We start from the raw sequence: 14,897 nt of genomic DNA, 5'->3' as shown, positions 1-14,897 counted from the left end.
ATGTCGTTTAGTAATACTGTACCTACCTTCTACATTGTCTTCCTCCGCGTATTCTAAATCCGGATCGATATTGATTTCCGCTAAAGATTTTCCTTTATATTCTAATGGCAAACGACCCTTTTCCATCATAAGAAGCAGTTTGGATACCTTTGCAGTTTGATACAGATCTACAGGCAGTCTAAAACAGTAACATTTACGTTTCCTCCAAATGTGCAATGCTCAACTAACGTTAAATTTTACATTATTTGTGCCAAGGTTAAATTTTAAACAACAAAACTTACTCATAAAATTCATCGTGTGTTTTTTGGGTGTGGCCCATAAAAGTAGAGAATTGTTTAGCTTCATCTTTTGATAAATTCAGCAGCTGCATTATTGTTGCTATATGTTTTCTAAGTTTATTGCTCGTTATTGCTGCAGGAGCTTCCAGGTTAACCATCGTTGCTAAATTCCTAATTGCAACATCTCCCTTTCCCCACTTTATCTTGCTACCAGGCATCGCAAAAGCATACTCGTTGTCATTTGGAATATATTTTTCTCGATGTTCTAACAGGACGCCCATAAAATTTTGAATTAGTTCTGGGATTAAAATTACAACTGGCCTTGAACCTTTGCCACCAGTGACAACTCTCTTATACTTAGTCGTTAACGCCTTTTCCATTTCCGTTAGAGCATTTTCAAAATCTTTAATGTTGCTTTTTTTTCCAATTGTATAATCCTTAATTTTTAAATATTGTACATCTCCTATGCGTCTTCTATTAAAAACAATAAGCAGTGACAGAGTACACTGCACAAGTAATTTATAGGTATGTTCATTGTCCTCTTTCATGTGAAATTTATTCTGGCATTCTCTAGCTATTTCCATAATCCCATCTCTAAACTTCTTGACGTCACTGACCAACGGTAACAATAAAGGTTTTTGCCATCTCTTTTCAAGCAAATCTTTGTTTGCTAAAGAGGAAATTTCGGTATTCCATCGTGAAATAACTAACTTTTTAAAATTTTTTATATCCTGCAACCATCTTTGAGAATCATCGGTAGATTTACATTTAAACCCCTTGCTTTGCTTTAAAATCAAATGAGTGAGTTCATCACACACCATCTTGAGGGAAGTTCCAAGATGCATCGCTAGACTAGGTGCCTTAAATGTTTTCTTTTCAAAATCATACCCCACAATATGTCGGACGGCCGTAACCACGTTATCAAAATTTTCGGGGTGTAATAAATCTTTAAAGGAAGTTTCTGCTCCCTTATTAAGAATTCTTCGATAAGAAATCAATAATCGTGCAAGTTCTCGCATTCTGTTACTACATGAAATCGCCATCCTCTCTCTTTTGTGTTTCATAAGGTAAGAGTTTCCAAAATGCACGATAAGGAGGTCTCTTTTCGCTTCGAAAGCGATGTCATCTCCTTTCATAAGATTGAAGACCTATCAAATAGGGTAATTACTTAAAGTATTATTAATTAATTAAATTTAACATTAATAATAATCTAAAAGTATTAATTATTCCAGTATTGCTCATACATAATTAATTTTTCAAAAATGTAAAAATATAGTACCGTGCATTAAGATAGAAACACCAAAATAAAAAACTTAAAGAAACGGTACGCGCTTCGATAGCAAAGTTCTCATCAGCAGCGACCAACTGCTGATGATAACACCGTTGCTGTCGAAACGCGTACCTACTTTTTATAAAAGTTCTTTTTTTGTAGTTTTTAGATATGGGTCCGATTGTGTCACATAATAAAATATTGTTATCTTTTACTTACTTGCTCCTTCACATTTAACCGGGAAATAACGTTAGTTGGGTCCATTGCACATGCAGTAATAGTCATCGAATGAGATATGTGGTTTATTCTCCTTTCACTCGAACCAGTAGCAATATCCTGGGATTTACATGACTTTGCGTGCCGTTTTAAGTAGCTTTTCAAAAATAACCCCTTACAATATACGCATGGATAATATTGTGCTTTTCCTGTTGACCTCTTGGGATCAGTACGGTTAGGGCGAGTGGTTCCATTCACAAATAACTCAAAGTTCGTATTGTTTCTAAGTAAATGAAGAGCAATGCGCCTTTGTTTACTTTTTGTAGGTAACGCTAACATATCTCTAACATCTTTTTCTGAATAATGATGTCTCTCTAAATGACGGACAAAATTTTTTATTAATACGTCATTATCGCAATAGTTGCAACGATTAATTTTTCGATGTGGCAAGCGGTTTTTCTGAAACAAATGTATAGTTTGTAACTGTAGATAAGTACGTTGTGTTCGTTAAAATGTCACCCCGAGTGACAATGCATAGCGTCTGTAGTATTTTAGATGCATCTTTCAAGATTTTGTGCTGTTCGGTAATGTAAATAATTAATTATTATATACGTTCTATTCACAAAACCGGACGAGATGCATAACAATAAACATAATTATAGTATACAGGGTGGACGACCCAAATGGAATAAATTCATTATTTCGGTTGCTTATAGAAAATCCTGAAACACGTAGAACTTAAATTTTATGTTGACATTCTTCAACGTGAAAATGTTATCCCTACATTTAACTTCTTTCGAGGGATAGCTAAAACCCCAAGCTTTTTAATTGCTCTGAACTACTCTTCATCCTCTATCCATAAATGAAATTGTTTTCAAATTTATTGCAAAAATTCACATAAAAGAATAAAATCATCCGATACCGGAATTCAGTAATATATATTTTTTACGTGAGCAATACGTTAGAAAAAACTAACATTTTTTGATAGAGAATGAAGTCAGCTTTCAAACGGTATATAACAAGCCCATACTTCACCTTTATACAATTGGGGTTTGTATCTGTCATTCAAAGGGGGTTGAAGATAGGGATAATATTTTCACGTTGAAGAAAGTCAATTTATAATTTAAATTAGACGTGTTTTGGGATTTTCTTGAATTAACCGAAATAATGAATTTATTGCATTTGGCTTGTCGACCCTGTATACTATAATTATGTCCATTGATTTGAAATCTCGGTCGGTTTTATGTATAGAACGTATGTATTAATTAATTATTTACATTACCGAACAGCACAAAATCTTGAAAAATGCAACCGACCTACTGCAGACGTTACATTACGCATTTCCACTTGGGGTGCAAAATTTGTGTGTATGTAATTAAAGGAATGAGAGTTGCAAGTATTCTAAATAAAAGTAACTTGAGTAGGAAATTAGAGATACCTTGATGATTATTAATATGTACCTACCTTTACAAATACCGTTTCTGACAATGGCTGGTCAATGTTTTTGTTACTAGATGCGGTTTTGGGTTTACGAACTTCAGTTTTGATATCGATGGCATCAGATGATACACTAGATGTAGAAGTAGTGTCTGAGGCTGGGTCACTGATTTGGTAATCTCTGTCTCTGCTGTCATCATTATCAGAACTTTCTGCCTCTATTGTATTTTGGCTAAACTCATTACAGGAATTATGTGGACCACCCGTAAAACTTTCACTGATCGATGGCTTTGGGTCAAAAATCTCAAAGTTTTCTTCTAAAATACCTTTTTCTTCATGTGATATCTAAAATTTAGTGATGTTATACAATTACATATCTATTAATTTGAAAGAAGTGCGAGTGTGACCCCCGAAGTTCCCATCTTAGGTTTTTTATTAATACATTTTTTTATCTTTGATTTTGGCATCAATTTTTGCTTTGATTTTTTAAAAATACCCTAAAAATTTTTCTCGCGAATTTCAACTTTGTGGAAAAATTTACTTCAGCTACATTGAAGCAAAAATTAATGCCAAAATAAAATTTTGAACAAAATTATTAATAAAAACATACGATTTGGATTTCGTTGATTACACTGTATAGTTTCAAGTCATGCAAGTGATTATTACACTTTAAATTTTAAAATAGCGTTTTTAGATAGAGTATGGAGATACCGTTGAAACGATATACCTATCACAAGCCCATACTTCCCAATTATAAAATTGGGGGTTACAACTGTCACTCGAAGGGGGCTGAAGGTAGGGATCATATTTTCACGTTGAAGAATGTCAATTAATAGTTTAAATCTGACGTGTTTCGGTATTTTCGATAAATAACCGAAAGAATGAATTTATTCCATTTGGCTTGTCTACTTTGTAGGTATGTAACTAAAGGAATGACAGTTGTACGAATTTTAAACAAACGTAAACAACTTGAGTAGTTGTTTATACAGGGTGTTACACGACCGTTCGAAAAAAAAATCGGGTTGTAGAGGGCATCAAAACAAGCACTTTTTCCAAATAAACTGAGGGTCCAACGTGTTTCGTTTGGGAGCCACCCCCCAAAGAGTGTTGAAATCTGCATTTCTTCTTTAATTTTTTTCTCAGCAACCATAAGAGTTACAAAGTCGGGTGCCATGTCTTTGAATAGGTTTTTGGGTATGCTCTTTCCGATTTTGCAATTTTTTTTTCAAAATTCCTACCCCTAAAGGGCGCACCCCTAGACTAGGGTACAAAAAAAAATTCTGATTTCGACGAAATTTGGTATCTGGGGGTTTTTTAACATGAAAATCACGAATCTGAAATTAGTTTTTGAAAATTCGAAAAAAAAGTTCCACTGCAATTCTTGGGGTGACAACGAAAATAGAGATAATTCCACGAAATTTGTTGTGTACATACTAGACGAGTTACGGAACAAAACTGTCGAACAGTTTTTTAAAATAACTTTTCAAACAAAAGTTATACTCACTTGAATGTTGGTCCGTCGGGTCTAAAAGTGTACACATTCTACTAGTCACTAGTAGCAAGTCGTCTAATTTCGCGTGTAGTTACTTGAAAATATCGCAAATAACAATAAATTAACGTTCTGTTTGAAAAGTGATTTCAAAAAACTGTTCGACAGTTTTGTTCCTTAACTCGTCTAGTATGTACACAACAAATTTCGTGGAATTATCTCTATTTTCGTTGTCACCCCAAGAATTGCAGTGGAACTTTTTTTTTCGAATTTTCAAAAACTAATTTCAGATTCGTGATTTTCATGTTAAAAAACCCCCAGATACCAAATTTCGTCGAAATCAGAATTTTTTGCACCCTCGTTTAGGGGTAAGAATTTTGAAAAAAAATTGCTAAATCGGAAAGAGCATACCCAAAAACCTATTCAAAGACATGCCACCCGACTTTGTAACTCTTATGGTTGCTGAGAAAAAAATTAAAGAAGAAATGCAGATTTCAACACTCTTTGGGGGGTGGCTCCCAAACGAAACACGTTGGACTCTCGGTTTATTTGGAAAAGTGCTTGTTTTGATGCCCTCTACAACCCGATTTTTTTTTTCGAACGGTCGTGTAACGCCCTTTATAATATGTACTTACCTTTACAAATTCCGTTTCTGATAATGGCTGATCAGTGTCTTTGTTACTATCTGCCGTTTTAGGTTTAATATCAGAGTTGATATCAATAGGATCATATGATACAATAGATGTTGAAGTAGTCTCTGAGGCATTAATTTGGTAATCTCTGTCTCTTCTGTCATCATTATAAAAACTTTCTGCATTTTGGCTAAAGTCATTATGGCTTAATGGATTAATACTGATGACTGATAATATTTGCACTTTACAGGAATTATGTGGACCACCTGTAACACTTTCACTGGTCTGCGGCATTGGGTCCGGAATGCCAATCTTTTTTTCTAAACTGCCTTTTTCTTCATGTGATATCTAAAATTTAGTGATGTACTGCAATTACAAAAAATCAAATAAATTGAAAGAAAAAGTTATAATGTGACCAGTAAAATTCCCACCATTGCTTTTTAATTAATACATTTTTCGATCTTTGATTTTGGTATCAACTTTTGTTTTGATCTTTTTGAAAAATACCCAACAAAATATATCTCACAAATTTCAAATTCGTGGCAAAGTGTAGGTACTTAGCTGCATTGAATTAAAGCCAAAATAAAAAATTTGAACAAAACTATTAATAAAAAAATACGTGATTTAGGCTTCGTTCATTACACTGCAAACGTTCACATAAATGAAATAATTTAAGTGTATTAACTAGATAAAAACAAAAACAACTTCATAATTTCGGTACCTTAGGTTTCGAAAGTTGTTGAACAGGTATTATTATTGAAGTGCATTCACTAGAAGTGGTATCTGATACATATGAACAAGAGCAATTTGTGGAAGTACATGCCGCAGCTTTTTTGCATTTGTCAAAAATCGTCTTCAAAACTTCATCATCCTTTGTAGGGCGCGTATTTTTTGTCACCTCAAGAGTCGTTTCAGGATCTATATTTTCCTTACATACATCATCATTACACTCATCAAATTGACTCTCTTTAATCCATGCCTGCAACGGAATTCAATACATTATCGAATCAATTGTAAATATGCCGCATCGAAAAATACGCGATTATGCCAGCTTTAGGGTTAAAGGAATATATTTGTGTACATTGTAGGTGGAGTCATTAGTAATAGTATTAGTATAGTACAGTGAGTATAATTATGATAAAAAAGCAAACGTTTTATATAAAGTGTTCGCGCGAAAGCTTTAAATGAAATGATATCTGGTGTTTTAAAGAATATGGACTTGAAATTTTCGAATTTCATCAAGGACGTAGGTAAGAAATTAGTAGCATATGAAAAAATTCGATACAACTGAATACCTAACGATCCTCAAGATCGTTTTTGGGCTGTAACTTTTTGGCACAATACTGCCGTCCTAAGCCAAAAAGACGCATCTAAATATTTCAACTTTTTGAGTTATTGCGATTTATCTGATTTTTGTTACAGCACTCTCATTTTGTATTTTTTGTGATTTTTTCAACAGTTGTTTGTAGTGATGTGTATGAATTATGAACAAATTTGACAAACTTTTTTTTTAGACAGTAATATTTTAATTAAAAAATGAGATGCGCCTGTTAGGCTTAGGATTTTCCTACAAATCTGAGATACGTCTAGAAGAGTAATGCAAGTTTATTACATACTTTTTACACAAAGATTTAAATTGAGAGTAAATGAACTTTAACATATTAGATGAAAGCAAATAATGACACAAATGTTAGTTAGAGTCCTCGTCTTGTGAAACTGGAAGCTCATTCCAAAACTGAAGCCTGTTCTTCATTATTGCACCTAGATTTTTTATTATTGCTGCTTTTTTTTTGGATGGAATTCCTAGAACTTTTTGTTGTTTTTTTGGAGGAGGCAGTTTTTTATTCTTCGTAATTTTGGCACTGAGAAAATCAAGTTCAATTATCGGAGCGTCAAAGTCATTTTGGTATGTCATAATAAGGGAACCTCTATGGACTGATACTTGGACTATTTCATTTAGATAGGGCCGGGGGTTAATTCGACTAAGTTTATATTGCGAAGTGTAATCCTCCCAAATAAAAAAATGCTGTAATTCCATTGGTAGAACTTCAGTTTGCCGTGAGGCTTGTTTTACGGCTTGAACAAAATCTCCAAAATCGTATAGTTTGTTGCCCATCTTTTTCATCGACAGCTCGACTTTGTGGTGAAAAGAATCTGCGGCCATAAATGTATGGCCGGGCTCGAAATATTTTATAACAATTTCATTAGCATTAATTTCATCCGAATTAACAATGTAGAGCAAAAATGAGAAGAATGACCAGTTCTTATTTTGCGCAGAGCAATTATCAAGCCACAATGTTATTTTGACAGCGTCTCTTTTCATAAGGACAAATTGGTAAAATGCGCTTATTATTTCATCTTTACTGCGTTTAAATAAAGCGTCGTGCCAAACAGCGGCAAACGTTTTGCTATTCTTTTTTTTGCCAATTGGTACAAAGCTCTCATTGTAAACTGTAATTCTGCTTGTGAAAATTGCTGTTTTAAACGTTTCCAGTCTTGGTAGCATAATAACTTTTTCCAGGTCGGCGCAGTACATAACCTTACCGGCTTCTTCTGGTTGTTTACCATCATCTCTGTAGTGTTCACGCGACTTTGTTGCTCTGTCTATATGTTTTTTCCAAGTTCTACAAACATCACAAGTTTCTTCTAGATTGTCTTTTGTGTGACTTTTATCATGTAGAGAAAACCCTTCACAACTTTCACATTCTTCGTGTCCTAGATTTGCTAGCGATATGTTCATTTTCTTAGCTACTACACGGTACTTTTCATAGGAAATTTTTAGGTCTGGATGTTTGGTTAGGAAATCCTGATGTAATGCAGCAAAAGTAAGGTCACTAGGAAGATAAAGACGTTGGGGTGCATGTTCTCTCCGGTAGTGTGAGATAGTGGGGTTGTAAGATACAATATGATTACGGATCACTTCATCGTCTATTTTATTGTGCGGTTGCTTCCTGCATCTCAAGTCAGGCACAGGCACTACAGAATTGTTAGCATTACGTAAAGCTGTGCGGATAACTTTGTCACTTTGTTTATTAAAACCTAGAGTTGCGAGAAAAAAAGTTTTGCATACATTTTGAGATGTTCCATTTTCATTTTTCAGTGCATAGTTATAAGTGATATTTCTTTGATAACCAAGATCACTTTGTAAGGTTGTTCTCTGTTTCACTGGTCTTGATGAAATATGATGTAAAATAAAAGATTTTCGGTCTTTATCGTTTGACATTTTCCAAAATTCGCTATTCAGAAATTGTTTTCTCTCTTCTGATATCTTTGACACGCATTTTTTTAAACAATCTTTCCCACAACTATCTTTAACGCAGTGCTTTTTTGCAAGTGATTCATGCTTAGCTTTTTTTCTTGAACTCACTGACAACTCGAACTTTTTTCTTTTTCGAACTGTTCCCTTTTTAGTGTATTGGACCACAGATGCGTTATTACTTACTCCAGCGCCGTCGATATCTACGAAATCGTCAGGATCCGCTACAACAACCTCGCCTTGAACTGGTGGCTCGACTGCTTCCGTAATTGATTCAAATAATTCAGTGACTGTCTCTAACTCAGAATTTCTTACTTCTGTCATAAAAGAGCGTGTTGATTCAAATAATTCAGTGACTGTCTCTAACTCAGAATTTCTTACTTCTGTCATAAAAGAGCGTGAGTCCTCTACTTCGGGAGTATCAAAGTGAACTGGCACAATAGAGCTAGAAATATCGAGAAGGACTGGACTTCTCGAGGGTATGCGTGTGACAGGTGAGATTTCCGTCAGAGAATTCCCTGAGTTAATGTCGTTAATAACTCCATGACCAGCGCTACTTTTCACAACTAAATTAGAAGAACAATTTTTATTTTCTTCCTTGCACTCACTTGTCGTGTCGCTATCACTATCATTATTTTGCGAACTAGTGTCAGTGGGATAATAATCTAAATCTTCCGACGTCTCACGGTTTTTAATTTTTACCGCGGGTTGGAACGTTTGTTTAGTTTTCTTGTTCAGCGCCAACATGACCAGCTTGTTTCCGCGAGACCCTTGTGTTCTGTCCATTGAATCTGAAAAAGCAGTGTAAACAAAAAATACTAAAATAATGGGCATTTCATCGTAACGTATTATTAATTTATCAACGATAAAGGGATTTTTTAACCATTGAGTGGAATGTCAATTTAACGTCTGCTATAAAATAGGGTATATTATGCTCGCTGAAAATCCGATATACCTACTTGAATAAAGAAAATCATATATAATTACTTACCTGCTGACAGTGTGTAGCCAATCTGTCTCTTGTTACAACTATTATATAGGCACTAAATAGGTACCTATTTACCTACTCTAATCGTTTATCACCCCGATCAAAGACAATTTTATATCGTATGCGCAAACAGTTGACTTTACTAATACAAGCACCTACTAAATTACTTAAAACTGTCATAAAGGTTAAACCGCCGACCACGCCCTTGTTCGTATGTTTTACCGCCTATCTGGTTACACAAATGAATTACTAACTACGATGTAGAATCATAAATTAACTAATTTGGACGCATCTAAGCACGCACTGTACAAGACCCGCACTCTGCATTACCAAAAATCCTAAGCGAAAAAGGCGCATCTATGAGAACCGTCTATATTGCTTAGGAAATTGAGATACGTCCAAACTGATTAGGTTTTTTTATTTTTTTTTAGATGCGTCTAAGTTTATTAGCAATTTTTAAGCACTATGGAGTTGAAATGCGTCTTTTTTGCTAAGGGAATAAGTTAAACATCGTATCTGGAGTCCTTAAAACCATTAATATAAAAATCGGAAAAATATTGAGATGCGTCTTTTTAGCTTAGGACGGCAGAATAGTCTACTCAGCTTAAAAAATAGCGAATCTTTGTATATCCTTAAGAACATGTGTAACTAGTTTCAAAGCGATCGAACGTTTCTAAACACAAGGACAGACAGACAGCACTCGAGGTGCGTACACACAAAATTACATGTAAATATCTTAAGGAATAAAAAAATTGGATTGAGCATGCGTAAAACATTTTTTTTGTTTTGGCATTAGTTTTACTTTTACTCGAAGTGCCTACACACAAGATTACATGTAAACATCTGAACAAATAAAAAAATTTGATTGCTCATGCGAAAAACGAATTTTTTGATTCGGTTTTAGTTTTAATTTTACTCGAGGTTTACAAAATTACATGTAAATATCTTAAGGAACACAAAAATGGGATTGAGCATGCGCAGACAATTTTTTTTGTTTCGGAATTAGTTTTACCTTTACTCGAGGTGCCTACATTCAAAATTTCATGTAAATATCTTAAGGAATACAAAAATTGGATTGCGCATGCGCGAAACAAATTTTTTGATTCGGTGTTAGTTTTACTTTTACTCGAGGTGTCTACATTCAAAATTGCATGTAAATATCCGAACAAATAAAAAAATTTGATTGCTCAAACGAAAAACGAATTTTTTTATTCGGTTTTAGTTTTACTTTACTCGAGGCGCCTACATTCAAAATTTCATGTAAATATCTTAAAGAATACAAAAATTGATTTGCGCATGCGCAAAACAAATTTTTTGATTCGTTGTTTGTTTTACTTTTACTCGAGGTGTCTACATACAAAATTACATGTAAATAAATAGCTTAAGGAATAAAAGAAATTGGATTGAGCATGCGCAGAACAATTTTTTTGTTTCGCCATTAGTTTACTTTTACTCGAGGTACCTAGGTACATACAAAATTACACGTAAATGTCTTAAGGAATAAAAAAATTGGATTTCGCTTGCAAAAACAAATTTTTTGTTTCGGCATTCGTTTCACGTTTACTCAGGTGCCTACGTACAAAATTTCATGTAAATATCTTAAGAAATAAAAAAATTGCGCATGCGCAAAACAAACTTTCATTTGGCATTAGTTTCACTTTTACTCGAGGTCCCTGCATACAAAATTTCATGTAAATATCTTAAAAAAAAAAAAAAATGGATTGGGCAAATACAAAAGTTAGGTTGCGCTTTTGATTCTGCATAGTTGCTTGAGGTTTATGGAATAGTTACTTACACAGAAAACGGGACATTCATATGTTCTTTGTAACTAGAATTATAAAAGAAACACTTTTGGTACTTACAGAAGTTCGTGTATGGCGTAAATCCTCATCCAGTTTAAGTGGTGGCATTGGCGGCGACTTTTCATTGTTTTCTACAATATAAACATTACTAAGATTGTTCGAGATAAATTAAAGTACACTAATACAGTCGAAAAGCGCAAAACACGTATTAAAAATATTGACATTGTATATTAGATTTCGATATAATACGGAAAGTATATCGAAAGTTTAAATTTTTGAAAAACTGTTTTCGCACATTTTAAATTCAAAACGAGAACTTAAACAAAATATCCACATATTTCGTATAATCAACATTTCATAACCGCCCCTTATTGCCGTTGAATATGCGTTGTATTTAAAAATTCCCAGTTAAGCATTTCATTGCGATAACTTATTGCACGTGCAATAACTTAATTGTTCAGCAAATTATGTTTTATAAAATGAATAAAGTTTGCCTAATTATCTATAAGAACATAGTTAATTAGAAATACTTACCGTAATTGTTTCGCGCCAATTTAAGAATTAACTTGCTCCTTCGATGCATGGTGCTCGGACAGCGTTAACATTCATAATATTCAAAATTAAATAAGCACGTATTGCGATGCGATGCTGCCAAACGTGGGAGGCGATAACGTACGAACCATGTAAAAGAGATATTGTTAAATATAGGCGGAGGTAACCTCACCCTTCGTGCATCGTTTCCGTATATACGCAGTGATACACCAGCGCCGGTGTTATATATGTGAACTATTTCAAAAAATTGCATGCTTATAGGCTTCGATATCACCTCCAACATAAATTTCGTATTTGAGTTAGTACTGTCTTCTTATCGTGGTTTCTGTTGAAAACATAGAGAAACGTTGTTACCTCCGAAATCGGAGGTAACAACGTTATATATGAGGGAAGAACGTACGGTACGTATCTATTTTGGAGGTAACTTGGTACTCTCAATATGTATATATATATATATATATACTTGTGAACGTATAAGTCGAAATTGGCTGTTGCGCTCTACACATTAGGTGAGTACAGTGTTTATTAAGGAAACCTAACCTCTGTAAGCAGTTAAAAGTATAAAGTGGACTTTGATTGTGACGTTGGCCATCTCTACCTAGGACTCGGGATAGATGGCCACCAAACGGAAGGGATAGATTACCACTTATTTTTCTTTCGTTTCCCTACAGTTTAACTCATTTCCGATTAAGTAATTGCAAAAACAATGCCGACGGAGTATAAAAGACTCTATTCAAATCGTGGAAATTATACTGAAGAAAATCTTAGGCTGGCATTTGAAGCTGTGAAAAACAGTTCTTCTGTAAACGGTGCTTAAAAAAATTATGGCATTCCTAGGAAAACCCTTGAAAGGAAAATAAAGAAAAATGTATCTACGACTGGGAAAATGGGACCTGACAGCATGTTGAGGGAGGCCAATGAAAATAAATTAGTGCTACACATTAAAAAGGCACAAAAATACGGTTTTCCTATGACGGTATCGGATGTTTTTAATAAAATTATTAAGATGATTTAAATTCAAAATCAATCGATTAGATCCATCTGGCTTAGGTACAAGAAAATTGTATATACTGATAGCCCTCCTAAGCAACAAATCTTGGATTATATTATTTAGGATTCTTTTTGTGACCATTTTGGTTCTACAGGTACACCACGTTGACTTGGTTTAGTATGAAAGGGAATATAAAATCCATTAATATAGGACACTATCCTATTGTCAATAAATAACTCACTCCCATCTAAAGCAAACTGTTTGAGTCTTCCACAAGGACTACTAACCTCTAATGATCCCTCTGTCCTTGTTTGGATTGGAAATGTTTGTAACGTTCCTGCCTCTTCAGGTGAGTGTAAGCTGGTGCTTCTGCAACAACGGACGTTTTTCGTTTCCTTGTTTCGAAGGTAATGACGGTCCAGAGAATATACGCTTCTTAGGTACCTATATTTGATTTGCAGATTTTTCCAAATCTTTTACGGTCTTTATGTCCAAATCCAAATAACCACTCGGTTATGGAAGTATTTTTAAGGTATTCCGTAAATCCTTATTTAAATTGAGTGCGATCAGGTTCCTCCGCGATATGGAATCGGTATGGTAGATGTCACTCAGCAAACGTCCTACATCGTTCAAAACTTCAATGTATACGATATGTGTTCTCCGCTTCCTTCCTTAATTAAATTTGTGACAACACCAGAAATCGCAGCACTTAACTGCGGTTGAAGTTGACTCAATCGTATGTCTCTCCGAAATGTTCCGTCTTGCACCGCAACTTTTACCTCCGGGTTAATTTTTGGAGGTAACAAATCCGGGCAGTTTTTCGGTGGAAGATACTTTTTGATTAGATTTGTTTTATGTCTTCCGACAACCCTAATTTTAACAATTTTGTCCAGCCAAGTCCGGATGGAATGAATCGGAAAATCTTTTTTTCATAATGTCATCTTCACCTAACAGAGTTAAAATAGCTGGCGGAAGCACGTCCTCAGACTCGTCTTCACGAAGCTCCTGAATTGTTTCATCTGCAACGCCAGATAATTATAAGCAACAAATCAAAACCCCCGGCCTTACACAAGCAAAAACTATAAAGCTTGTAATGGGCAAGACCGTATTAGATTATAAAAACCAATATAACAAAGACATAACTGAATTTACAGTCGGTCTTCTAGGGTAAGGACCCCATTAGTGTCACCCTAGGCACAAGAACTCCAGCACACTAGGTATAGGTACCTATGTTAAAAAATTAACAAATGCGAAATAAAACAGGTTCACCTCACTCGGCGAACAACTGTACGTACTCACCGACAGCTAAAAGAAGGCAATACAGCCAACAAGTGCCACACTAGGCACGTTCACCTCACTCGGCGAACAAACTGTACTCGATGACAGTTAAAGGAAGGCAATAAAGACAATAAGTGCCACAGCAAGCACGTTCACCTCTCTCGGCGAAGTAACTGTTCTCACTGACAGTTGTAAAAAGAAAACGCATTCCAACTTTCTACCCCGGCTGAGCAGTCCAACAAATCTGTATCTGCTACATCCTCATTAACACCAGAAGGGCCAGGCGAAGATAAGCGTGACAATCTTTCACGTACTCTTGACGGCGAAAAAGGTGACCGGCTACATTCGCTACCAAAAGGATACGGAGACGGTGATTTCCACCGGCATCTTATTTGTTTTTTCTCAACCTTTTCTACTCACGGTAAGTAGAACTTAAATCTTTTAGGCATCAAAGTAATTACTTATTTTCCTATCAGAAATCGAAATTTGGGACGTGGTCCCTTTCGAATTGTGGATCGACCGGGCCGCAGATACCCCCAAGACGGTCATCGTGAAAAATTTTGAAGGAACACCCCTATTTGTGACAACGGTTCCCCCCACCGGCCCGCCTATCATAACATCATTTGGGCCGATCACATTCACCATGCGTGAAACCAATAATACACTGGAATTTTTTTTCATAAATACTTTTGAATAAAAACTTTCCGA

The 14,897-nt window shown here is 35.0% G+C and overlaps 2 protein-coding genes across 2 annotated transcripts in view; both read right to left on the bottom strand.

Annotated features, from left to right (window-relative positions):
- The window catches only part of LOC116180961, a 14,383-nt gene extending 415 nt beyond the window's left edge, over window positions 1–13,968 (bottom strand). The window contains exons 1-9 of the mRNA XM_031501196.1: window positions 12,195–13,968; window positions 11,903–12,016; window positions 11,429–11,499; window positions 6,044–6,301; window positions 5,326–5,670; window positions 3,229–3,546; window positions 1,768–2,223; window positions 282–1,426; window positions 27–178 (exon numbers count right to left, since the gene is read on the bottom strand). Coding sequence (XP_031357056.1) covers window positions 27–178; window positions 282–1,426; window positions 1,768–2,223; window positions 3,229–3,546; window positions 5,326–5,670; window positions 6,044–6,301; window positions 11,429–11,499; window positions 11,903–11,951 — 2,794 coding nt within the window. The 5' untranslated portion in view covers window positions 11,952–12,016; window positions 12,195–13,968. The remainder of the gene's footprint in view (window positions 1–26; window positions 179–281; window positions 1,427–1,767; window positions 2,224–3,228; window positions 3,547–5,325; window positions 5,671–6,043; window positions 6,302–11,428; window positions 11,500–11,902; window positions 12,017–12,194) is intronic.
- LOC116159479 lies at window positions 6,748–9,711 on the bottom strand. Its single transcript, XM_031472455.1, has 2 exons — window positions 9,570–9,711; window positions 6,748–9,369 (listed from the first exon to the last, which is right to left on the bottom strand). The coding sequence occupies exon 2, from the start codon at window positions 9,362–9,364 to the stop codon at window positions 7,013–7,015; it is 2,352 nt and encodes a 783-aa protein (XP_031328315.1). The 5' UTR covers window positions 9,365–9,369; window positions 9,570–9,711; the 3' UTR covers window positions 6,748–7,012.
- Window positions 13,969–14,897: the final 929 nt, after the last annotated feature.

Source organism: Photinus pyralis, unplaced genomic scaffold (genome assembly GCF_008802855.1).
Source record: "Photinus pyralis isolate 1611_PpyrPB1 unplaced genomic scaffold, Ppyr1.3 Ppyr1.4_LG1, whole genome shotgun sequence".
Taxonomy (NCBI): domain Eukaryota; kingdom Metazoa; phylum Arthropoda; class Insecta; order Coleoptera; family Lampyridae; genus Photinus; species Photinus pyralis.
The sequence above is the reverse complement of the archived record's forward strand: the minus strand, read 5'-3'. Positions and strand labels throughout refer to the sequence as shown.